At 36.2% G+C, this 27,846-nt stretch overlaps 1 protein-coding gene across 1 annotated transcript in view; it reads right to left on the bottom strand.

Moving 5' to 3' along the window:
• XIRP2 (xin actin binding repeat containing 2) overlaps positions 1–27,846 on the bottom strand; it is a 369,301-nt gene that overhangs the window by 49,792 nt on the left and 291,663 nt on the right. Inside the window, exons 3-4 of the mRNA XM_012650674.1 lie at positions 10,807–10,967; positions 5,908–6,042 (exon numbers count right to left, since the gene is read on the bottom strand). Of these exons, the coding sequence (XP_012506128.1) occupies positions 5,908–6,042; positions 10,807–10,967 (296 nt within the window). The remainder of the gene's footprint in view (positions 1–5,907; positions 6,043–10,806; positions 10,968–27,846) is intronic.

Here is a 27,846-nt window from a genome sequence, read left to right as displayed (position 1 = left end):
CACAGTGGCATTTAGGGGATCTAATGTACCTGTAATGAGTAGGTTTTGTGTATATTTCTCTCCTTGGCCTTCTGATAGGTCCAGCTCTTCTTGTCATTTCTTACAACTGGAATTAAGCATTTTTTCCTCAAAAGAAGAGCTGCTATTATAATTTTTAATATATGCACTGGAGTTACTGACTACTTCAGAACAATATATGCACAAAGCATATACTCCTACAGGTATGATCATGTTAAACTAACATTTAATTGCCTGCAGAGCTCCTAAGAAATTGTTGTTTCCCAGGGTTAAAAAACTGAAAAGAAAGCTAAGGTATGAGGCACAGAACAATATAGTCCTTCTTTGTCTTTTTACATATACACGAAGTGTTTATGAATCATATTCTATTTTGAAAATAATTACCATTCGATTATGTCCTGTCTTGGCTTTAGTTTCGATAGTACTGATGATAATAGCCAGGGTTTATTGAGCAATTAATATATGCCAGGAGATGTACTAAGAGTTTTACACAGACCATATCATTTTTTTCTTAACACGACCTGTTACATTATCCTCATTTTATAGAAGAAGTTGAGCGGTGCTGTGGTTTGAATGTTTGTCCCCTCCATAACTCATGTTGAAATTTAGTTGCCATTTTTATCACTGGGAGGTGGGACTTTTAAGAGGTACTTAGGTCATGAGGGCTCCATGCTCACGAATAAACTAAATGCCATTATTGTTGGAGGAGTGGGTTCCTCCCTTCTTCTTTGCTCTCTTGCCCTTCAACCTTCTGCCAAGTTATAATGCAGCAGGAAGGCTCTCACCAGATGCTGGCACCTTCATATTGGACTTCCCAGCCTCCAGAACTGTGAGCCAATAAATTTCTGTTCGTTGTAAATTACCCAGTCACAGGCATTCGTTATCGCACAAAGTGGGCACAGACAAGTGGCTGACTCAGGGAATTGTAACCCCACCTGTCTGACTCTGGAACCAGCACTCCAGACTGCCTCATTTTGAGTAGCATTACTTGAAGTTATAACAGTTATTTAAAAATAGTGCACATAATTAAAAGACACTACGAGACACATTCTTGGTTACAACCTTTTGTGTTGATAGAGATCTAGGTTAGGTTGGGGCTGTTACTAGCAATCTGTGACGTTGAGAGATTATGTTTGTAGCAGGAAGTGAAAAGCTGGTTTAATGCACTTCTATGACAAATGCTTTGCAATGTGGATATTTAGCTGTTAAAAATATATTTAGTTTGCTAGAAAATAATTATAGGTCACCTTTAAAGAATCTAAAACACACAGATGTCAGATTATATCTGTCACAAGCTGTCAAAAATGCTTTCTATCCACCTAAAATTATCCAGGGATCGTTCTAAATTCACATAATCTTACAGAGCACTAATGTTTACATTCGGATTTTGCCACAGCAGATGTATGGGGAAAGACACATATCGTCACCCAGTGCATCAGAGTTGGCAGCAGGGCGAAGGTCAGGAATGTTTTCTCCTCCTGACATGGATTCAACGCAGCGATTTCACATGACAGCAATTACCTAAGCACTGGATTGTCCTGATTACTTCCAAAATTTTTGGAGCTCCATCTGCTCTTTCCTACTTACGCCACTTAAGAAGAAAAAAAAATAATCAACTCCAGAAAAGAAGAGGCTTACAGGGCTTCACAGTTAATACGCAAAGCGCTCCTCAGTACTGTATAAATATGGGGGAAAGAAATGGAGAAATTCACATAAAAAGATGAAAGTCAGACCTTGAGTGTGAGAATATGGCACAAAGAAAGAAATTCCTAACGCTAACGGGTACAAGTTTTCTTTCTAGGGGTATGGAGATGTTTTAAAATTAGATTGTGGTGACAATGCACAACTCTGTCAACACACTAAATAGTAGTTGAATTGTATTTGTAAAATGGGCGATGTTGATGGTATGCAAAATAAGGAGAAACAAGAGAAAGAAGAAAAATAGGAAGAAAGTCCTAAACAAAACGAAACAGAAACCAAAGAATGAGCAGGTGAAAATGAACTTGGCAGAGAGGCCATGGTAGTTTCACACCAATAATACATTTATTCTAAATCTTCTCCAGCATATTTCAAGACACCCTTTTAAGGTCCATAGGATGGATTATTCAAAATGTTCTTCCCAAATGGAGTCTGTTGTAGTGAGTGGATAAAAAGACATCTCTCTCAAGTAGTTTTCTTTTTTTTTTTTTCATCCTAGCATTAATGACCTACTAATTTTCAGTGGCATAGAATGCTGAGAACTCAATCCTAAAACAAAATAAAAACCAATGCTGCTACCATATTTCTCACCTAAATATCAGCAGGAGATATGCTGAGTGGCTTATAATCCCCTAAAGAGGGTTGTGTTTCATTCAAATCTAGTCGAAATAGTAATGTTTGTTTTGAAAAGCAGAATCCAAATGAGTGATGTCGAAAATGTTTAGAACTAACTACTAGGACAACTTAATGGATTTCTTAACCTATTCTTTGAAGAAGCTGAACCCACCCCACCTCTCTCCCTCGGGGACCCAGAGTGGCTCCTTTTTCTAATTTTCATAAGGATACTCTGAAGGCTAGCAGTGACACTGCTGTTAGACAGGCAGAACCTTAAAGCATGGCAAGTCTAGAATATATGAATGGAACATCACCCTAATTTTAAATGAATGTTCTTATATCTTGTATTCCATTTTTTCTATTTCAGAAACCACTTTTCAGTAGATACAAAACAGTCTGATATATTAGCAAACAGGAATCTTTAAATAATCTTTAATCTCATAGATAGCTTAATTTTGAAAACTTGTTTAGGCCAATTACTGATCTCCTGAACAAACTTTTACCAAATAGTCAGCTAATTACCCTGAAACGTCTGAGTTTAATACATTAGAAAGCAAAGAGGCAGATTGGACTTAATTATTTCAGCTTTTGAAATGATAACTAATTGTGACATTAAATATTATCAGAAATACAAAATATTCTTTCTTTTAACTCTAATTAAACTTGATTTCCAAATTAATATTAATTACTATATGTCAACAAAATAAATATTTTTTGGCCAAGGGCAGACTTAGCAGAGATATAAATCCCAAGTACTTTCAACAGCAAAGAAATCAAAATCAGTATCAGAATTGATAACAACTTAGGTAAAGACAGAATTAACTACCTGTTTTTATTAGCAAACATCTTGTCCATAATCCCTGCTGATAAAAGAAATGACTTTTTAGAATGCATTTAGATAGCTTTAAATGTTTTAAGACATAATTTTCCTACATTTCCCCCTTTATAACCAAATTTGACACTTATTTCAAATTTCTAGTAAGGATTATAAATTAAAGTCATTTATTTTTTAAGGTACAAATGACTTTTTCTTTCCTTTTCCCATACACTTCTGCATGCAGTGGGTATTTAATAGATGGGGTTTACCAGTTTATTCTTACCTGTGTTCCCTTTGTATTGTAATTATATTGCATTGCATTATGGCTTAGGTTTATTCATTCCTCGTAGAGTTATTGGTTATTATTAACATGTCTAAAGGTAAATAATGAAACTAAAGTTTAGAGAGGTCACTACAGTTCCAGAGTCATACAAATATTGACTTCTAGTGCATGGTTTTTATTACTTTCACACGCATCAGTATTTCATATTCACAGAGTAGGAACTATATCTTGTAATAATAAACTACATTTGCAAGCAGCTTATAGAGGATATATATTTGTTTGGTTTTATTTTTACCCAGCATATATTCTCCATTGATAGAAATAGGCCGAGAACATCTATGTAGGTAAACAAGATGCAGAAGTCTACGCCAGGCAGCATCCTCTGGCTGTAGTAGTTAGTTCCACAAGGAGGGTGTGTGCTCCATTCAGAGCCAATTAGATGCTGTAAGGCTTTTTCCTGAGACTTCTGGAAAAGGATTCTCACTCTTTCTCTGCATCCCTTTTACTACTATCTGGGGTAAACCTGTCTGAGAATGCAACCAACTCGGAAAAAGTGTGGCTGAGAGTTTAAGAAAAATAAATCTGATTAAGGTCATACTTTTTTTTTTTTTTAAACAAATACTTGTGTAGTGCTTACGATGGGCCGGGCAATGTTTTAAGCACTTTACAAATAGTAATTCATTTATTCCTCTAAACAAAGCCATGAGGTGGATACTATTATATTCTTGAATCTATAATTGAGGAAACTGAGGCACAGAGAAGTTAAGGAACTTGTCTAAAGTCACACAGTTAATATGTGAAGTAACAGGAATTTGGATCCAAGTCATCTGGCTTCAATGTCTGTGCCCTTGGCCACTATGCTAGGACCATACTTTAGACCTCACATCAATGGTAAGGTCATACATATTTAACAGTGGGTTCTTGAAAGAAGGTGGGGGTGGGGGAGAAGAAAGGATGGAAGGAACGAATGAATGAAGGAATCCTTGACTTGTTGCATTTGCCAATTTCCCCAGTGTAAATATTCTTGCTGTGGCTGATTCCAAGCTGTTAGCATGATGATATCTGGTTTGCAAAATTTCCCCAAATTTAATTATTAGACAGTTTCCCTTCTAGCATGAGACCCTGTGCAACTGCACAGGTCACACATCCATGAAGGTGGCTCTGGGTCTATGTCACTCAGCTGGTAAGTGGCAGAGAAGGCTTGTGAACTCAGATCTACGTGTGCCTTAGCCTGTAATCTCATACTCTATCACACGGCTTCCCTGCAAAACAAAGGATCTGTAAATACATTACTGATACCCCTATGTAGAATTTATTTAAATTACTGATAGTAATATTTTGTATTGTTGATCAATTTCAAGCAAACACACACACACACACACACACACACATCTACACTTGATTCACTCAACAACTCCTATTTTGCAACAACTATATATAATACTAGATCACAAGTATGCCCATTCTTAATTTCTTATTTATATTAAGTTTTCTTTAGGTAACATTAGAAAGAAATCTTGCCACACATTTATTGAGCTACCTATATTACACATTTTTCACTTTTCAAACAGAGCCAGAAAAAGGAAACAAATAATATTTCACATAGTAGATTTTTAATCATTCTACCTGATATACTCCACTGTCCCCTACCACACATAACATGCAGTTGCTTCATTTTTTAAACTTTAGGTGACTCTAGATGCCCTGGGGAGTTTAAAAAATAAAACATATCCACTTTTATTTCTCACTAAAAATTTCCAGAAACACTCCAGTTACTTCCTTTCTCATAGAGAACATGGGCCTAAGTATAGCCGTTTACAGCGCAATTTCTATTTTTCAAAGTGCACAGATCAGTCAAATGAGTTTTATTACTTAGATTCTCGCATTCGAAAATCATTATATCCCATGACATTATTTTGTGATATATGATAATGAAGTAATGAAATGGAAAATAACTTTTATATAAGATAACATTTAGAAGTTGTATTATGTGGTTTTATGTAACATCTGGGTTCTACTGCTCAATTTTTGATGATTTAAAAAAAATAGAAAACTCCCCACCACAATAAACAGCTGAATAATGCTTCAAATTTAATCTATGCAAATAACCAGCAGATAGTTTATCATGAATTATAACCTAGAAGCGGAGGCTTAATATAAACATTGTTCTCAACATTTCTATTTACTCATTGACTAACTTAGGCTATTTAATTTTCATTTATTTTTGAAACATTAGAAGATGAGAGGAAGAACATTCCAGCATGGTTCTCTAGAAATGTGGAAAATGCTCCAAGTAAATAAATCAATACATTGATATGCTTTAAAGATGATTTTCTAAAACATTTGAGAAATACAATTTTTGTTAATGAATGATGAAAACAAAACATACTACCAAAGAAGAAAGATTTCTTCACTGGCACGGAAATGAGAGCATTTAAACCATATATGACTTATCCATCACCCAGAATAGTATTACCTGCTCAGATCTGTGCTGCTGTTGGTATTGGTGCTGAGCAAATGCATTACGAGAAGAAGTAATTTCATCCTCAAAGTGTTTCTTCACCTTGGCCAAACCACCGGGCACTGTGCACATTTGTGATTCTTCCATCATCTAGGATGATTTAAGAAAAGAGATAATCCAGCTTTATGCTACACAGCATGGGATGCTCAAAGCTATTTTTTAAAAACAGCTAATAATTATTGAGGGGGAGTATATTAAAAAATAATAATATACACAATTATTTCAGTAGGCCTTTACTGAAAACATTAATAAAAATAGTCTCTCCATGTTGTTTTATCATTTATCGGTCTTTTGATATAAGATCAGAAGAATCTTCTAAATATTGAGTTAATTAATCTTATCTCAGATAAATTTTGATGTTTGGAGATTAGACCTATTAGATCAATTTGAACATTAGATTGTTCTCTAGTAATGCACAGACTAGTGGATATTAAAATAATGCCTTCAATTTTAACCCTCAATAATGTTGTCACTAAAATCCTAAACATCGGTATAGGTGAACACATTATTAAGAATAATTATTAAAATAATTTTGACTTACTCTAAAATTATTAAGGATGAACAAAATAAAGAGCCTCATCATATTCCCTATGCAAAAATACTAATAAAAGTAATAATATCGGCTACTTAAGCCACAGCTAAGCAATTTTGTATGCCATACATATTCTGTCATTTAATGCTTCTCCATATTCTGTGAGATATGGACATCTATTAGCCACATTTTAAAATAAGGAAATTGATGTTAGGAGAAGTAAGACAGATGTTAAGTTCTCACAGCTAGGGCATAAGTGTTGGCATTGGAATCTGAATTCACGTCTATCTTGTCTTAAACACCAGCCTCAAACAGGCAGAAAAACAGCAGCTCCTCTACTGCGGGATAGGCACATGCTGGGCCTCGGCTCTGAGCACTGGCATGGCGGAATCGGGGGGCTTTAATGGCAGAAGGGTTCTAGTCTATCCTTGTCTTATTACAGATGGGAAAACTGATTTCAATATGTATCACTGGAAGCACTTTGAAAAGCACCCAAGGAATCCCATCAGAACTATGCCCCCTCTGGAAGCACAGAAGTAGTTGAGGGCATTGGTTTTGGCGATTCAGCACACTTCAGAGCCCAGCAGGCACTCAAGCCCAGATGGAATGACAACTCACAACCCAACAGGGCCCGGTGCCAGCTTTCCCTCCTCCAGGAAGCTGCTAGGTCTGCTTGCAGCTGGGAGGAGACTCAGCCACACTTCGAACCAGAGCAGGTCTCCTGAGGTCTGGTCTGGTCCTGACATAACCCTCAAAGCCTTAAGACCTTGAAAGTAACTGGAGGTCTGGGAGCTGAGGTTCCCACGCCAGGGACTGGGGACTCCTTGGGTCCTGGAATCTTTACCCAAATATGTAGTTTTTCAAACAGACACTAAAAATACAGTGACTGTGCTGTGGTTTGGATTTCTCATACTCCAGAATATTGTAGACTTACTTAATACTCAGGATTAACTGAATTACTAGCAAATACTCAAGTGGCTGCTTTATCAAGTTCAGAATGTTTCCCCACTTCCATGGACTATCATATATTTCAGGATATGCATATTGGCTCTACGGGAAGAAGGGATAGGATTGCACACTTCTATGTACTAGCTGTATAGCCCATCAAATTCTACAACAAAGTTTAAATGTAAATCCTAATCACTGCCATTTGATGTATGTTAAGGTCATGAAAAAGCACAGTATACCTTTTGAAATTTAAGATAGAGTAAAAAAGCAAAGAGTAACTTAAGGCCACAATATTTTTTTCCACATCTGCCATCTAATTTACGTAAGTGGCCTTCCTGGATAGATCACATGTAGATAATAAGTAAATTATAGAAATTAGAGTACTCATTGTTAAGATGAACCTTATTGTTTCAAGCAACTATACACAATGTCTAAACCATGTGCAAATTAATCTGATAAGCTTCAGTAATTATGCTAATGATTGGATACTCCCACAGTAAGTGCATTTTCACCAAAAGATTAGTTCCCGTAATGGACAGGTTGCCTCTCGTCTACCACATGGATTAAAAGACAGATATAGCCATCCCTCATTGTGCTTTGGAATCAGACCATGTTACACATGCAAAAATACATGCACTGTACTATTTTTAATAGTAATACTAACACTGCCCCTATCACCCCTGGTGCTACTATTACACCACTGCTGCTGCTCACCCACCCAAGTGAGGCAAATGCTCTGAGATATAGTTTAGTGGTGGTGATAAGGTGTCTTTGTTCAGCTCAGCTTGGAGATGAAAGTTTCTACATGTGACATGGCAGGACTTGTTCAGGAAGCAGTCTGTGGCCCCCACGCTGAAGTGATGCTTCCCTGCTCAGATGGGGATCACTCCTGTGACTTTTGCCCTATTTAGCACCATGTTCTAAATGTCCTATCTAATTCATGTTATTATAAGTGACTACATAGCTGAGATTGCTTTGTGTTGAACCTTTTTATGTTTATTATTATTCTGTGTTTCTTATTTATTTTTTGGCTTGGAAATAGGATTTGAAATCTAATGAGTATGCCAATAATAAGTTGATTTGAATGCCTAACACTTAAACCTTGGTAAATATATTAAATAGTCATCAATTTCCTTTACAAAGAACTGTCTTTGGGTTAGAGGGCATGATAGAAATAACACAATTTTGGAAGTTGGACAGATAATGATTTTAATCCCAATCCTAACTATTAAAACCTTGGACTAGAGCTCCTGAACCTCAATGTTCTTATAAACTGGACATAGCAATATATTTCTCACAGATTTATTGTGTTAAAAAAGATAAAGGGAATAGATTTCACAGCACGGAATCTGGCATTTTAATGCATTGTGCAACAAAAGTTATTGCTACCCTCTCTTCTGGGGGCTTCTACAGACCACTGCTTTTTGCATGGGCATGGCCAAATGTCGTCTCACTGAGCCTAAGACAAAGAGAAATGGACCATTGCTAGCTATCTAAATGTGATTAAATATAGTGGATTCAGTTTGGGTCTGGATTTGTGACTTCCAGTCTTCCAGATTTTGCACATAAAAAATATTTGGGCTAATTGTGTAAATAGAGATTTAGTCACAAGCAGTTTCCATGATCTATATCTATATCTATATCTATATATTTTAAAATTGAACAAGCATTTAATGCAACTGACCACAGAAGGGAATTATTTTGCTTTACTTTAGATATTTACCAGGATTCTGCTGAGATAATACATAGGCTCTTCTTTCTCACAGTATTTGTCAAGGCCAAACCAAATAGTAGGGTATTTGGAGGCCAAAAATACTTTCTTGTATAAGAGGAGGAAGTTAAATCCAGTTAAAAGAGTTCTAGGGTTAAGAGACCAGTGTGGCTCCCTTACTACCTAATTCTATAATGTCCTATTAGTCATTTTTCCTCAGTTTTCTTGTCTGTAAAATGGGCGTGAAAGAAAAGTATTACCAAATTCCTTATATGTAGATTATTTTCAGATTAAAATTAGAAAAATTTTAATTAAAATTAAATTTTTTGATTTTTTGTATTAAATTATGGGATAATTTAGTTTCCTTGTGCACCCAATGGAAAATCCTCTCTTCAATACAAATAAATACAATACAATACAATACAAATAAATACAAATCATACCCTGATACCAATTTGTTTTATGATATATTCTCCTAGTGTCTTAAAATATCAAAGGCTTCTTAAATAAAAGCTTATTTACTAAATAATCAGTCTTTGACTAGGTATTTTCAAAATCACCTGTTTCCTCAAGAATCATTTGTCTAATTTAGAACACTAATTTGTAGTAAAGTTCCTTAATGATCCAGCAGGGGGTGCTATCTAAGAAGACTGGCAGGAGGCACTGCAGTGCTACTACTTGTTTTGGAAGTGATCTAGCTACTTATGCCACTTCTGTACATTCATTCCAAGTCTATGCTGTGTCTAAAATGTATTTTAATGACTATGTGAAAACTCAAATGTCATCTAGAATTGCAATATTGTTAATGAGTTTGGCACAGGCAGCCTTGTCTCTAAATAATTTGTAAAGAAGAATGTTAAGAGTGGCTATTTTAATATACCACCCTCTTTGGCTAATCTCTCTCTCTCTCTCTCTCTTTCACAACTTGACTAATTTGGAGATTATAATTATAAAAGAATATTCTTATATTCCATTACGCTGAAGGCCACAGAATAAGGAACCCAGCAAATTCTTTTGAATATGACTTTATTATGCATTTGGCTCTAAAAATTGGTGGTCTTACTGAATCCTGCAGTTTCCTATAATCGTAATTGGTTTAGCAGAGTGCCTACATTGCTAATCTCTCTCATTTTTATGTTGATTAAGCCTACCCTAATGGATTTAGTGCATACAGAGAAATGAGAAAAGCAAAAGAAATCATACTGCCAGTGAATTTAAATGAACCACATATGAGACCAAGGAGGGTGGCATGCAAGCCCAGATTATTAAAGTTTGAAATTAATTCCCAACCTTCCTGAGGAGAATAGCTATAGGTTAAGTGATAATGATGACAATAATAACACATTTATACAGTGCCTTATGGCTTACACACAAATTATCTCTCTGATTCCTCACCAAGAAACTGTGTGGTAAATGATTATTCCCATTTTTCAGTTAAGGAAACTGAAGCTCAGAGGAGGGTTAAGATAGCAGCTCCAGTTCACGTAACTAATAAGGAGCACAGCTGAAGCTTAACTTCAGATGGTCTGAATTTGTTTCATACTATTTTTGTGCTCTTTCTACTTGAACTTCCTGTCCAGTAGCGTCCTTACTTTTCAAATGTAAGGAGGGGGTTTAGTCAGACAGTGAGCATATTGCCTTTTGACCATTAAGAGCAGCTTACGTTAGCAGAGAAGCTGCGGCAGCCACCCCTGGAAACAGCTGCTTGGTACCGCGCCATCCGCTCCTTCAGGGAGACCACCTCGTGGAGGTCTGATACACCCTCGCTCCGAGCAGCACTGTCTTCTGCAAATTCACTAGCAGGTATATTAGGGCCAACGGTTGCTGAAAGGAAAGTAGAATGCTCAGATATGTATCGGGCTTTGAAAAGAAAATAACGTCACCTTATAAACAATGAAGACATTTAAAATATTTGATCTGGTAAAACTGACTGTAACATTTCACCGTATTTTCAGTGTTTCATGGTCACTCTCTTCTCTTCAAACTTTCAAGCAAAGTTAAAAAATGTGTGTACAGCAGCATATGTTTATGTAAACATCAAAAAAAATTGTCCTCTCTCCTACTCCCGCAATTATTCTGATGGGAAATAGTTATTTATTGGTAGATATGTAATGTTAATGATTAACATTCCTCAAGCACTATGTGTTGGATTTATGCTAAATGCTGTAAGAGCTTTATCTCATTGACTTCTCTAGCAACTTTGTGAGGTAGGTGCTATTATTTTCTAAAATTTATATATAAGAAAACAAAGATTTATGGTAGTTAGAAAACTTTCCCAGGATCACATAAATAATAAGTGGCATCTTTGAGTATGGTTTGACAAAATCTTTAGCAAATCTAAGTCAGAATTGCACTTTGCTTCTCTCCTCACGCCCTCACCCTCAAGAAGATACATCTAATTAAAATATGCTATGAGAATTATAGACTGTGGATTTTTTCTTTATTCATAGAGGCATGCATTACATAAGAAAGAAATAATAATATCATTAGAAACAGCTTTGTCAGTCACCCATTTCAATGATCCTGATATTTTCCTATTTAAGCCATCTACCTGGCAAAAATGCAGGGTAGTAGAAATCGTGTAACTGGAAACAGAGTGAAAGACTGATTACATGATCACAGAATAACAGTTGCTAGAAATGGAAAGAGATCATCTGGTCTAACCTACTCTAACCAACTCCTTTTAGACATAAGAAAACATATATCTAAATATTTTTTGTGTGCAAGGAACATAAGGACTTTCCATGGTTATGTGATTCTCCATGGTTATTTAGCTTGTATATGCCAGAGCTGGTCTCAAAACCAGTTTTTCTTTTTTAATCTAGTGGTCTTTGCTATGTTATCACTTTTCTTGATGGTTTACTATTCACTCTTAGGTGATTTTGATTCCAAAATCATTTCAAGGACTCTTTCTGAGGCCAATCAATGCATGGTATAGATATCTATCTGTGTGTGTGTGTGTGTGTGTGTGTGTGTGTGTGTGTGTGTGTGTGTGTAAGTATATTTATCACTCATTCATGCACCTCTTGCCTTTCACTCTTAGGACTGGTAGTTTCAAAGAGTACCTTATTATTCAGGTGGGTTTGATTTAATCACTGTGAACCAAGGCTCAAACAACCTCAGGTAACAGACAGCCAAGCCATTTCCCCTCCTTCTGTGTTCTTTCTCCCTCTTCCCTCCACTTTCAGCCCCGACATTGAACAATCTTATTGAATTGTTTACTTTTTCTATTATCATCTTCAAGGTTTATGTACACAACAGCAGTTGAGAACAACTTCTGTGGCCCAGAAAACATAAAAAATCATTTGCATTTTGACTTTCTCCCTGAGTATTTGGTTTGCCATAGAGACTTCTTATTCAGGTAAACATTTTCATGTATTTTCATTAAAATTGCAAAAATATTTTATTTAACATGTTATCAAAAATATACAAAATATGAAGAAATAAGACATTGTATTCTATGAACACTGTGATTGTACAACACTGATATGTTCACAACAAATGTCAATTATCTTTGAAATTCACCTGTCATCCCAAACCCATATCCGTATAAAAGTATACTCCTCCGGTAGATTCTGATAAAAATAAATTTCCACAAATCACTCAAAGTCTTTCACATGCTGAAGAAAAGATATCTTCATTTTCCCCTGTGGATCATCTATCCACATGGATGAATTCAGTTTCTATTCAGCTGTACTGTTCTTACTTTGTTGTGAATGAATATTATATAGATTTTATTGAACATGATCCCCTGAAGTTTTTCCACATTAAAATATAAATTTTATTTGTGTATTATTCATAAAAGATGTCATGCTTTTATTAATCTTATGGAAAGTCAGCCTGTTTTTGCTAACATTTACAGGTAATATTTACTTTTCAAATATTTGATTTTTATCATTTTTCATGAAAAAATGCCTGAAATTATTGGTCAAGAAATCAGTGGCCTGAGTATTAAGAGATTTGGATTACATTGCCTCATGGCCTTTTAGGCTAGTCGCAGAAAAGAAATTACATTTCTTCTCTCTCTCTCTTTTTGCCTCATCAGTAACTGCATACTCAGGTAGGGGCACAGTGTAGAAAATTACTTTGAGCCAACAGCCATATTGTTTCCCAACCTTCTGAGTCAATGACTATCAATTTCTTCATCTGAAAAACAAGATGATGCTTCCTGCCCAGTCTACAATAATGCAGTGCACCTCTCTGCTCCTATCTTGGTGTTGATAACACCTGATGTAAATTTTTAGGGTTGATATGACAGCCCCTTCTTTAGGGATGTGTGAGGAGGAAGAAGAAGGGAACATGAGGTGGCCGACCTGATAATACTGTATTTCAAAACACGTGCATGTCTTTACAAGGCTATAGTAACCAAAACAGCATGGTACTGGTATAAAAATAGACAGATAGGTCAATGGAAAAGAACAGAAAACCCAGAAATAAAGCCATATACCTATAACCAACTCTACTGATCTTTAGCGTAGCAGAAAAAAACATTCACTGGGAAAAGGATGCTTTATTCAATAAATTGTGCTGGGAAAATCAGATAGCCATATACAGAGGGATGAAACTGGATCTCCATCTCTCACTATATACAAAAAATAACTCAAGATGGATTAAAGACTTACGTGTAAGTTCTGAAACCATAAATATTCTAGAGAAAACCTGGGGCTAAAAGTAGACCTATCATTCGATTCAGTAATTCCATTACTGGGTATCTACCCAAAGGAAAGGTAATCATTATAGCAAAAAGACACCTTCACTTGTATGTTTATTGCAGTACAATTCACAATCACAGTGGTATGGAATCAACCTAAGTGCCCATCAACAGATGAGTGGATAAAGAAAATGTGGTAGATATATACCATGTAATCATACTTAGCCATTAAAAACAACGAAATAATGGTTTTCGCAGCAATTTGAATGGAACTGGAAGCCATTATCCTAAGTGAAGTAAATCAGGAACAGAAAAGAAATACTGCATGTTCTCACTTGGGTGGGAGCTATCCTATGGCTATGCATGGCCACACAGAGTAGCAGAATGGACATTCGAGACTCAAAAGGGGGGAGGATGAGAGAGGAGTGTGGGAAGAAAAATTTCCTATTGGGTACAATATGTACTATTTGGTTGATGGGTACACTAAAAGCCCAGACTTCACCACTATATGATTTATATGTGTAACGAAACAAACAAAAGACCCAGGCAGACTGTGCTGGCAAGTCACAAGGATGCCTGCAAAACTGAAGCAGTAACAGATACCATCTTCAAGAAGACAAGCACACTTCAGGTGACACATCAATAAGCTTGCTATTTTATTCTGGGTGGATTATAAAGAAGTCAACTGTTTCATTCTCAGAAAATTGATTTAGAACTAAATTGAGAAAGTGATGAACTAAATCCTGTCAAACCTAAATATATGATCTATAACCCAGCTTGGATTTGTGTGTAGGATATCATACTGATACATATATCACAGGCTCAGAGCCATTAGCATGAATAAATTTTTCTATAATTCTTAATATTTGCAAATCCCTCAGCTAATAATAAAATTCATCTCTTTTAAACATTCAGAATGCTGCTGCCAAGTCAAATTTGTAATCAATTTGAGTTTTATATATTCTTAGTCTCATTTGAATATTATAAAATCAAGAAGTAGATAGAGAATAAAATGAAAGAGCAAGTGTACGGCACAGTCCTGCATTAATTCACAGTTCTTAAAAATACATGAAGAGGAAGGGCAAAGGAATAAAATTAATGGAAGTATATGCCATGATGGCACAAAAACTGTCTGTGGCATTCTTCCAAAGTATGAACACAGTGACTCCGATTCTGTTTCTGAAACTAACCTCCCTATGATCTTATTTACTCAAAATGCATTGTATTATTGCATGTAGTCTTATTATTGTCCCCCAGATCAATCCATTCATCTGATTACCGTGCTTTTACATTAACGAAAGCAGATCTGTCGCGATAATACAAACGGTTAGTTCTTGCTTTTTGACTGACTCTTTTGTGAAAACTAGTATTCTCCTAGTACACCAGATACTGAAAGAGATCCTTCAAATCCAGTTGCCTGTTACAGGAAGAAGACAAGATTCGACATTGAGGTAGGTAAAATATTGGTCCCCCAAAGATGTTCATATTCTGATTTCCAGAACCTATGAATATATTACCTTACATGGGAAAAGGGATTTTTCAGATTTATAAAGTTAAGGAGCTTGAGATGGGAGATTAACCTGAATTATCCAGGTAGGTTCAATGTCCTTACAAAGGTTCTCTTAAGTGAAAGAGGCAGGCAGGAGAGTTAGAGTCAGAAAGGAAAAACAATGACAGAAACAGGAAAGAAAGAGAAAGAAAGGAGGGAGACAGAGAGGGAGGGAGACAGAGACAGAGAGAGAGAGAGAGAGAGAGAGAGAGAGAGTTATTTGCAGATTGTGCACTGCTGGCTTTGAAGGTGGACGTAAATTCCATCAATCAATGAATACTTCCAGTTTATGGAAGCTGGAAAAGGCAAGGAAACAGATTCTTCATTAGACCTTCTTGAGGGGGCTTGGTCCAGTCAACACCTTAATTTCCTCCCAGTGAAACCCATTTTGGATTTTGAATCTCCGGAACTATAATATAATAGATTAATGCTGTTGTAATCTATTGCATTTGTGGTACTTTGTTACAGCAACAATGAGAAACTAACAAGCATTCATTACAAGTACGTCTATCTGTCCGGGTCAGAAAATGCTATATACCAGATACTTTTTAAAGTATATTTCAGTTCCAGCTCCCCCAAATTGCACAGATGTATATATACAAATCACTGTATGATGGAGCCATCGTTGAAGTTACCTTTCATGCCCCAAAGAAGAGTAAATCCCAGTTTAAATTTCCATTTAGATTCTAATCTCTTTTGAGTAACAGGACTGCCATTTCTAATTGTAGTCACTTCTTATTGCTCTGTTTTCTGCACCCATCACCTCGCAAGAAGTACTTTTGGTACTATAGCAGTTATGAATGAACAGAATTTAATCAGAAATTAGATAATCATTAATATAAAAATATTGCTAGTTTGGGCATATCTGAAAATCTAATCATCCTTGCTATTAAACATTTTTTAATTAATTGCTTAGCTTAGAGAATTGGCCAGTTAAAAAAATCAATAATTGAATAAAATGACTTAAATTTCACTGAAATGGTCAAATAAATTAGAACCATTAAAAGTTTGTAGATGATGCATATTTTTACAGCATAAGTCTCTTGTTGGACATTTCCCTAGCACAATCAGACTTATATTACATCATAATCATGATAGTTATCAGCTAATGAATATCTATTACATGTTAATCATTTCACATGTATTATCCCATTAATTCTCATAACAACCATATCTGATGGGTGGCTTATTCCCATTTTACTGATGAGGAAGTAATGCTCAAAAAATAGTATCATATAGTAAGTGGCTGATCCTGGAATTGAGTTCAAGTATTTCTGCATACAGGTTTTCAAGTTTATATAATCTCTTATGTAAATATATTTTCATTAAAATTTAACATTTTTATTTCAAGGTAAATTTTTAATTAAGGGTATGAATCCTCCTTTCTGCTTCCCGAATATCTGCACATAAATACTTTTTAGACATTGATTTCCACGTACTCCAGGGATAAATCAAAGGGAAACCAATAAGCTGAATTTCCACAGCTATAAGTGGCTCCTTTTTCATTCTTATAAGCTTCAGTTTAGAATTAGAAATCCTATTCTTTAGCTATATTGCTTTGTTCATTATAGAGATCAAGCTTGAGAAGGATTAGGTGTAGGTCCGAGTGAATAGGGAAAGGAGTGAATTTGACTGTAAGGAAAGGAAAACACGAAGCAGGGCCTCTGGTCTTTCTTCCCAGTGATCTAGGGCACGGGAGGTGGTGTCATGCTTTCATCCAAGTGTCCCCTTGTTTAAATATGCATCCCAGGTATACATTGAGAGTAGCTGGTATACTTTCTTCTTAGGGCGTTAGTCATACATTCAGGAAACATTCACTTCTAATCTGCCATTGGCCTGGCATAGTAGTCAGGGCTGGGGACAAATTAATCATCATTATATTTGTTCATACACCCCTTGAAAAGAGAGGAAAAAAGAAAAACACCAGCAATGTCTTCAGAAAATACAGGTTGTTCTGACCTTATCTCTAAAAAGAGAAATACAACAGGTTGTATCATTTCAATGCTGACTTCTGGAAGAAACACGTTCCCAGATGGCTGGCCCTGCTGCGGAGTCTGGCTTGTCTGAAGACACTCCAAGTGGGGCCCTGCTTATGCAGGGTATCTTGAGGAACTTGGTGGCACACGCTTCACATACCACCCCCAACCACATTTATTTGTGGAGAGATGAAAATAGATTAAAGTGGATAAAGTCCAATCAGACTTGAAGGGGTAGAAATGTCACTTACATGTAGTCGCACAGTGGCTCCATTTCTCTTTTGCTTTTCCCCACTGAACCCAGGCAGAGAGAAGCTTCCTCGGCTGGGCTCCCCCAACATTTTGAAATTAGACTTCTATTTGTATTACGTTATCATTCTTTACTGTATCTGTGTGTCCCTCTGTCCTTCCCACTTCTTTTATGTTCCACCAGGATGCAAGTTCCTCCAGAACAGGTCTGTAAACCTGTTTCCCATCGACCTCTGTCTTGGGCACCTTCTGCTGAAGCAGACCCACAGGGGATCTAACCATCAGCTCCGGACACAAAGAGCCTAATTTACGTTCGGTCTCTGACACTTACTGTTTGATGTTAAGCAACTTGCTTAACCTCTCTTACCTGTTTAACGAGAATGATAACAGAACACACCTAAATGGATGCCTGTGAAGACTGAATGGGATCTTATAAAAGTACACAGTTTTGCATAGTATCTTGCACATAGTAAATAATAAATGCTCACTAGCTTCCAACTACCCTAGATGTCATTATATATCCCAGGTGTTAGTATTCATATAAGAATTCATAGATGGTGAGTCTGAAAAGTGATGACATTTTCCCAAATCTCAAAACTAGTAAGTAGCAAGGATGGAACTTGTCTGGCCCCTCTGAACTCAGCGCCTTCTCCTAGCATATCTAGTTCCCCTTTTTAAGCCAGGTACCCACCATGTTGGCTGAAACAAGGAGAACACAACACATCATGAAAGAGCAGTTAATTACTAGAGGGGATTGTGACAAGGCAGGTGGTACAGTCCTGCTCATATGTTCATAGTGACAGAGAAAAAAATATGAAAGAGAAAAAATTACTAAGTCAGTGTATATGATACTCAAAGTGTTGATTGATCTGTGTTTTTGGCACTGGGTAATGAACCACCAAGTTTTTACCAGTAACCAACATGAGATTCCTCTGAAAACATAAAGTTTATGAAAATCATCCTAGTATATTACACTTTGGGGAGAGGTCTGCTCTCCCTTCAACCCACCTCCTCAGATGGTTCCTCCTATTTTTCCCTGCTCTATGTATTTTAGCTAAAACTCACAAAACCATCATGCAAAGTTACTCACTTTTGAAATTTCCTATGAGGCCTCTGAGCAGTGGGCCTGGCACAGTGAACCCTGGTGTGGACCAGCCCAGGTGATGATGGTGAGGCCACTCGATGAGTTCCTGCTGTTCTTGAGGCTACCTACCAAAGGTATAGCAAGGGAACCTGTGTCCCTCATCTACGATTCATTCTACTGTTGCTCTACTAAGTACAAACGTCTTGCAAAACTTCGTACTGTGAGGAAGACCCATAAATAAAAAGATATTGTTATATGTGTTTAGTTTGAATATGGACATTCTTTTTATTTGAGTATTCCTTCTCTTAATTTCCATCTCATTCTTCCTAAAATCTGTGTTCTAGAAAATCTCAAAATTTCACATCATTTACATTATTTTATCTCTTACTGAGTTGCTACCTCTGTGATGTAACTTCTTTTTCTCACCCTTTATTTCCTAATGTATTCCTTTTTCATTCTGACCACTTCATTTCTGCTTTTCCTTTTCCCAAACCCTGTGATTCTCAGCTCTCCAAATCCTCCTTTATGTGTGGCTCAGTTAGTGGGAGCAGTGCCCTTGTAAGGAGAATTTCATCTTTTTTCCGGTTTTCTAGGCTGGAAATGCAAACTTGAGAAACAGCAAGCAAGCAGGCTCACCCCCTCAGACCTGGAGAGACAGTGAGCAAGCTCAGTATATGAGTAACAGCAAATGTGCATGTCTCTGCAACACTGGTTAAAACATCCACCAGTACCCCTAAAACCATCATCAGAGCTGCCAGAAAACACAAAACGTGATTTCATTCTGGGGTCGAATCAGTTCATTGGTGGACGAATGACTCATGCATACTAGCTTAAATAAAATCTGTCTTTTTCTAAAATGATCAACATTTGTCTTTCGTAGGCGTTGAAAAATTCCACATAAGCCAGTTCATGTGTACTGAACTGTTTTGTTTAGCTCAAAGTATGCTGTCGGCATTCAACAGAACAAGAAACTAGCAATAGTAAAGTGATGGAGATGAATGTCTAATAATTTGCAGCTTTGAAACACATCTTCCCGGCATGCCCGTCTTTAAGTGTTTTCAGTGTAGGCAGAGGTAGGAAAATTAATTATTTATGGACTAAATAATTTTTGTGTTGAAAGCATTCTGGAGGACCCAGAGACTTTTGGATCTGTTTTTAGGAATTTCCTGATTCTTCACCCTCTTGCCAACTTCCACATCTCTGTTAAGGTCAGCATCTGAAATTTATTCTGACAAATGATATTAAAAGAAAACCCCAGTCATCAAATTCTAACTCTCACCAGCTTGGAAATGATGGTGTGGCAGCTTTGATTCTACTAATCACACTTTTTCTTTAAGTAATAAAATGTATTGAATTCAATCCAACTTTTGTCTTACAGAAATCAGTCCCTGAATTTACAGAAACTCTTTTCAGTGATCTTAAGTAAGTCTTTGTTTAAAATGCTTTCTCTGCCTAAGTCCACAAACAGCACCATACTTTGATATTTTTTTACTTTTGAACTTAATGACTGATAGAATTGATCAAAGAAAGAAAACCTCATTAATTCCACATGCTTTCTTTACTGAGCATTATTTGGAAAGCTAAGCAATCAGGGAGAAAAGTGAAAAGGCTTAAATAATGCAACATTGCTCGTTGAAAAACCTACTCTTCTAGAAGTAAATTCACTCTTTCGGAGCAGTAATGTACTTCGAAAAAATTCTACATAAAGCCTTTAAGAGTTTCAAAACAATGTGATCTTTAATCACTTAATCTTGGGTAGGAAGATAAAACTGCGAATGTTACACAGAAATGTTAAGAAACCATGTAGAATACCCTTTTTTTTTAAAACCAGGCTTTAAGTTCTTCTCATGTGCTCTAAATCAAGAGATAATTGGTATCTTGTTCAAATATTTGTACTGTCGCACTTCTTTATGATTACTCTTCCCCCATAATTATACGGGACACTAGATAATGCTATATACATTTTAAACAAGATTTTTTTTAAAAAAATTTAGAACAAGGATGTTTATAAATTAAAGCTATAATAGTTTTATTGTACCAAAACCCTGAATCAATAAATCCAGGCAGTTTCTATTGAAATATCCTCAACTGAGAGGTACTTTCCTTAGCTGTGTCCAGTCTTTCCATAAGCCCATCAAAGGCATTCCTCATTTTTGTTACAGTGCTTTTAATCTCTAGCTTTCCTTTTGGGTTCTCCGTTAGAATTTTCATCTCTCTGTTTACATTGCCCGTCTGTTCTTGCACACTTTCTACTTTATACATTAGGAACTTTAGCATATTAATCATAGCTGTTCTAAATTTCTGGGTTACCCTCCCTTGTAACCAATAACATGACCCAAATACCCTTTGCATGTAAATGAATCATGTAATTTCAAAAGAAAGACCTGATGTCATATTCCTAATGATATGCTGGTGCTAGGGACAGCCCGAAGAGTGGAAGTAATTTAATAGTCTTCACTGCTTATGATGCACATGGAGTGCATAGTTAGTCAGTATCATCATCTCTTAATTTATTCACAGTTATTTATCTTTAAAAATTTGGCATTGGCCTTTGTTTCTTTTCCCTCAGATTCAAAACCTAATCAGTTAAGTGCACCATAAGTGGAGGAACTCAGTTTATAATGCTATTTTATGTCTGTTTTTAAAGGGCAAAGTATAAAAATCAGCTTTTAAATGTTATTCAGATTGGAGCCTGCTCTTTCCCATGTACTCTATGACAATAACATCTGTGAACAACAAAGAGTCTACACTTGCAAACAGAAATTTTCCTCAACTGATGGTATTTAAATTCAAGTGCAATAGAAGTTGGGGGTGACAAATATAAAAAGAAATTTAAAAATCATTATACATTGGGCTTCTTTGTAAAATTCCATATGAAACTAGGCTTTCGCAGCTTTAAAGAAGTTTGAATTACTTTCCTAAACTTTATTCCTCTTAGGTACCAAAATCTTGGGCAGATGAACAGGTCACTTCAATTTAGTGGGATCTTCCATGACATTAAGACAACTCACCTGAAAAGGAACTCATGTTGCAAAGTTAAGCATCTGTTTATTTGTTTTAAAATTATTTAAAAAATTTTAGACACTTAGATGTAACTATAGGTTATTCACCACTTGCCAGCAACTCAGCATTAGTTTTTGTCTCTAAATCTTCCAATACTCTGCATAACCGTATCTACCATGATTTCAGTCAAAGACTTTCCCAGTTTCACCATTTTACAAACTGTCAACACACACATTGTGAATATGGAAGTTGGCCCACCACACAGTGGCCAAAAATGGTCATTACAGCCTCCTTACCTGTGGGCCTGGGGAAAATATAAAGCACTTCCAAGAACGATATGCTGGTGCTTTCCCTAATAGTGGGTGGCATAGCCTTCCCTACCATTTTTGCAAAACTGGTTATTAAATTTTTATTATTACTTGGAACTAAAATTTCTAGATCTCCAAGACACAAACTGATGGTTGAGACTAAAACAGCCAGCTTCACAAGTATTTAACATTTAACATAATGACATAAACAGTGGGTGCCCATTAAGCATTTATTGAATGAATTTGTCTTGAAATAATATTGCAAAATTCAATGTCCATCTTTTCATGGTTTCTGTTGATGGATTTCGTTACCTTCTCTCTTCTACTTTTTTTTTTTTTTTTGAAGAGTAGAAAGCAAGTTTTAAATTCTGCAACAGCAGTTATTAAGCAATACTGAGAAGTTATGTGAAAGTTGGGATTAGAGTTTCCAGGAAAGAGCAAAAATAAATACCTTTTTGCCTGTGAACCTGTAAGTCTCCCACAACGAGATTCAGCTCTTCACCCAAAATGCTCAGCAGGGCACCACATAAGCAGGTGAAAATTAGAACTGTGCAAAATGTTTGCTTGGAGAGTGAAACCAGTCAAATTTGGTCTTCCTGCCAAATTTAATTTCTGCCAGAATTTCTCCAGTTATTACATAGATGCAGAAAGCAATTAGAAATGTTATAGCTAAAAATTGCCAAATACATTGTTGTCCCCATCATATTTTACTCCAGAAGAGAATAACTAGCCTCCCCAGTCCAGTGAGATAGAACATGCAAACACCAACACACACACACACACACACACACACACACACACACACACACTTTTTCTTTGGAGGATGGATTAATCAGAGGCAGTATCTGCCTTGCTTTGTGGGATCTAGGAAGACGACCTCAGTAGGTTTTCAGGATGTCCCAGTGCACTCTTGAGTTGGAAGCCTGCTAAGCAAAGCAGATGTGGCACTAAGCCCTAGGTCCCATTCACCAGCAGTGCAGGGACTCAGGAAATGTTATAAACCTCACCAAGTCTGACACTAGGTTATCATTACAAAAAAACATAGAAGGAGGAATTCAAAATGCTGATGCCTTCCAGTATTCTCTGCATCATCCTTTACAAAATCTCAAACCTGAGCATAGAGTTGGCGAGTGGTTTAGACTGGACACACAAATAACACTCCTCTATTGTGACCAATCTCCTGAATCACACACATGCACACACACAGATTCTGACATCCAACCACGTATGGTTTTCAGGATTTCATCTTACCACACACACTCCATCAGCTCTTAGCTTCATCCATACTATACCCAAGGTACATCTCTAGTTAACTGTATAATTCCTAATCTTATGTTGCCAAAACTTTTAAAATTCATTATGGCTTTTAAAAAAATGCTACCCACAAACTTACTCCATCCTCGAATTTTTCAGTTGTGTATCAGAATAGAGAACATCTGGGATTGTCAGGAATTAATTACAACTCTAATAATAAGGAGTAATAAGGAGTCAGTTAAAAGTGAATAAAATGATGAGGATTAGCATGTGTACAAACCCACCAATCTTTATCTATCTGTCTCTCACACACAAACACATGCAAACACATACACACACATGGAAGCCTGGAAATTGGAACAAAATAGTAGATTATGGAAAAATGTTGAATTGGCTTTCAGTAAAGTGGATTTAGCTCACCACATGGGGACATGTGAACTGGTGGCCATGGAAGGGCTGCTGCTAGAACCGAGAGCAGGGCCCAAGCGGAGTGGGCATTAGGTCTACCTCAGTTCCTCTAAGTTCTCAAACCTGCCCCTGAAAGCCCAGAGTCAGAAGCTTTCAATGCATCTGAATCGTTCTTGGCCTTTGCTTTGAAATGTGCGCCCTGGTCTCACAGACTCCATCCTATCTTGCTCCTAGACCTCCTTACTTCTGATCTTGTGATTTGAATTTCTGTTTATGGCTGAACTTCATCCCTTGAACCTGATGCATTGCACCCTTTCACGGGCTTGTAATTTTCTGCTTTCTCTTCAACTATGGGTTTCTTCCTTATGTTCTCTGTTTTAGAATCCCACGATAAACAGTCTGGTCCACACGGACCTATTTTCCAGTGCTTTCCTTCTGGGTGAGAGCTCTTCTTCCATCCTTTCTCAGACACTAGAAGTGGCTACAGGACATGGAGAGTTGAAGCCAGTAGGGCAGAAGGGGCTGCTGAGAACATGGAGAATGTGCTGGAGGTCAAGATCAGTTTCGGTTGAAAAGGAAGAGTGGATGACATATTAAGAAAGAAAACTGTGCTCAGAGAGAATATTTCAAGAGTCCAAGAACTAGGTTAAAGTGGTGTCTTGGTCCACAGTGTGGTGAGGTGCTACATCACAAAAGAGAGTGGGATAGTTAGGGTGGAGGTGGTTGAAGAATCTGATTTTTTGAAGTCATGTGATGTTGACATCTCCAAGGATAACAGAAAGTTTATCCCTCTCAAGTGTCGGAATGATTATAACAGAAAAAGGCATTCGATGCCTTTCTACAACTCCAGAGAGGACAGAAATTTAATTTGAGCTGTAAAGTGCAACTGTGAAAGGTAAGGACACCTTTAACAAGAGAACAGCCTATTAAATCAGGTGGACAACTTTCTGTTTTAGATCGTTTTTAGTGTGTTGCCATTTTGAATGTTCAACATGTAGGGTAACTTGGTACTTTATATTTCATTCTTGCTCCCTGGAAATGTATTAATAATGGTTATTATGTTATATTAGTCTCATATTTTAATAATGATAATAGTGATATTAATAACACAAGCCTATATGGCACTTACTATATGCCCGGTACTAATGTTTTCATCAATTTATGAATATAAACTTATTGAATCCTCAAAACAACCTTATACGATAGCTACTCTTAGTATCTCTATTTTCAGATGAAGAAATGAGTCATAGAGTTGTTAATTTGTCTGCGGCCAAGCAGTAGGTAAGTGTCAGAGACAGAATTCAGAACAAGGCAGTCTGGTTTCAATGTCTGTGTTCAAGCAATTAGTGTTAAACTGACAGCGTTTTCTGACTTTCCCCGTAAAGAGTTGTGTGGAGTTCATCTGGAACCTCTTCTGGCTCTAGGAGATGATGTTTTTGTGATTCTAGTAAACTAAGGACACTTCACACATTTCAAGGATGATTATAATGCTGAGGTTAAAGAAAATATTCCAGAGGTCTTTAATAGAAATGAAATAAAAAACAAGGAAGGCAAAAGGGAGAGGGAGAGAGAACATAGCACATCATTTGTGAAATTTTTCTAATTTCAAGGTTGGATCAAAGTTTAAAGATGGTATCAACAATGAAATTTTATATGTAAACCCCTGTAACTCATTTTCTATATCTACTCCTAGAAGAATAATCCTATAGAAAACTTTTCCTATTATTATGACTATTTAGCTTGACACTTTCTTAATATGAAAAATATATTTACAAAATTCTGCAGAAGGCTCTCTACTCAAGGTTATACAAAGAATAGAAAGAGATATCATTATGGATGCTATTGTGGTTATTGGTTGTTAAGTGAGGACTAGTGTCATTCTTTGAACATCCAAATGGACTCTGAGAGTATGAAAGAAATGGAGGACAATATAAAAGCATAGACAGCACAATGCTTTACAGAAAAGAATATATAGATGCACATACACATTCATATACATATTTATCTGTGTCTATATCTGAAGAAAATTGAGCATAATTGAAAGAAATGATAATAACGTAATGACAAAGTCAAGAAGCTGTGACTAGGTGAATTGAAATGGTGAAGTAAACGAAAGTGCGCAAAACTGAAGCTTGAGGTAACTTATTGCTTCTACTTAAAAGGTGGGGTATTAGGAACTGAAAATAGTAGTTTTGAGTTGACAGCTTCAATAGCTAAACTAGATCTTTTGAGAAACAAAAGGGCATTCTTAAATAAAAACCTGACTTCCAAAAATCATTTCTCTGAAATTTTGCAGAGTAAAAGTTGTGGCTGTTGTCCAGCCCTGGATGACGAAGTGAGGATGAATCTTGAAGTTATTTCCGTTTCAGAATGAGTCAGTGACTGAAAGTGGACATGCACTAGTACAGTTCCATTCCTAAAAATAAATATTTTTGAGTCCTCCAGGACTCGGACGACTAGCATATTTTCTACTAAAGAAGTCAAGAGTCTAATGAAGTTCTGTTCCCACCCTGAGCTCTCTGAGATGGTACAGAGAAAGGAAGGGGGTGACCAAGTTGTTGTTTGATACCAGTTGCTTTTCCTCTGTGTATCCATTGTCCTATTTCCTGTGTTCCAATTGGAAACTACTGCTGGGCTTTACTCTAGTAGCTGACTTCTACCCCATAAAGTATCCAGGAAAATGGCTCTGGATGCAACAGAAGCAGAGACAGTGAATTTTAAATAAAATTTGTAGCTGGAATTGACAAACCTCTAATAACATGAACACATTAACTATATCTTGTCCCTTTCCCAGAATATTCCGCCTTGATAATGTGACCTTTGAGGCCATATTCAAAAATTTCAACTTACAAAAAGGGTAAATCAAAGGGTGATCCTTAACTTTACAGCGAAAGATTTTTCACTATTTTCCTGGAGCACTTGATTGCTATAATTGATTACAAACTTCTGATTATTTGTCAAAATGACTTACTGGTTAGATAATCTAAAGCTCAGTATTTATCATGACAGAGCCTACTAAAAACAAAACAAAAAAGTCAACATAGATATTAATAAATTACCCATGCAGTTATAATGCAATTAAATGGGGGAAATGTTCAAAATTTAATGTTCATAGTTGTCGAAAACCCAGTAACTTTATAATGTGAGGTCTATCTACATTTTATTTCAGTGCAGTTAAGTTCCTATGAATTAAAAGATGAAGTGAAATAATATAATACCATTGTTATTTGAACATCATTTTCTATTCAATTCATATTTATTAAACTTTAAATGGAAAGCATTGAAAGCATGTTTGAAACCATTTATAATAATGCCAGAATGGGCTTTTTAAAATTAGTGGTGATACATGCTTCTTTTCCCGTTTTCTTTTTTTTGTCTTTCTTTCTTTTTTTTTAGCTTTTCTATGTTGGTAACTACCAACTTAATTCATTTAGGAATACACATGCTGATATATTCAGATTTTTGGGGAAGATGCCATTGGATCTTTGACTAACACAGAAACTTCCCAAAATAAAATCTTTCAGTATTATATTTATTTTAAATCATATATATGCCAGGAGCAATTTGGCAATTATTTGCTTTTTAACAATCAGACATTTCTTAGGCATTCCGTTCACTAGGCAACAAGGATATAGTCTGTGTACAATTAGAAAAACATGAAAGACAAAGATCAACTTGAAGGCTTGCCAAAAAGAGCAGTGAAAAGTGATGTGTCTAATGACAAGTGTGGGGGAGGGGTTGGTGAGAATCTTATCTAGCAAAGATGAACAAATTTAAATGTTTAGTAAAATTAAAAAATAAACCAGTCATCATCTTTTGAGTTTTAGCAGAATATGTGGATTAGGTCTTCTTTTCCACAATTTGTTCTAATATAAGAGTAACATGAAATGCAAAATGAAAAGTAACAGAAGGCTACTGCTGGAAAAATAAGACTATACAGATATACCTGGAATTGGATCCCAAGTCATGGGAGTGGGGTGGGGTGGGCTTGAGGTTGTATGGCACAAAGATTTGCAGAATGACATGTAGCACAGAACCGTAAATCAAGAGAGTTGGTTTCTAGTTCTCTGTGCCTTATGTGAATTACTAGTCAGCGTTACTGTGCCTCAGTTTTCTTAATCTAGAATTTAAAGGAGTTAAAACAGATTGTTACTGAAGTTCTTTGTGTTACCTATGTAATAAATTCCTTTTATTCTGAGAACACTTAAAAAAGTACAACTT

Source organism: Propithecus coquereli, unplaced genomic scaffold, assembly GCF_000956105.1.
Source record: "Propithecus coquereli isolate 6110/MARCELLA unplaced genomic scaffold, Pcoq_1.0 Scaffold34, whole genome shotgun sequence".
Lineage (NCBI taxonomy): Eukaryota > Metazoa > Chordata > Mammalia > Primates > Indriidae > Propithecus > Propithecus coquereli.
This window is presented reverse-complemented; position numbering and strand designations above follow the sequence as displayed.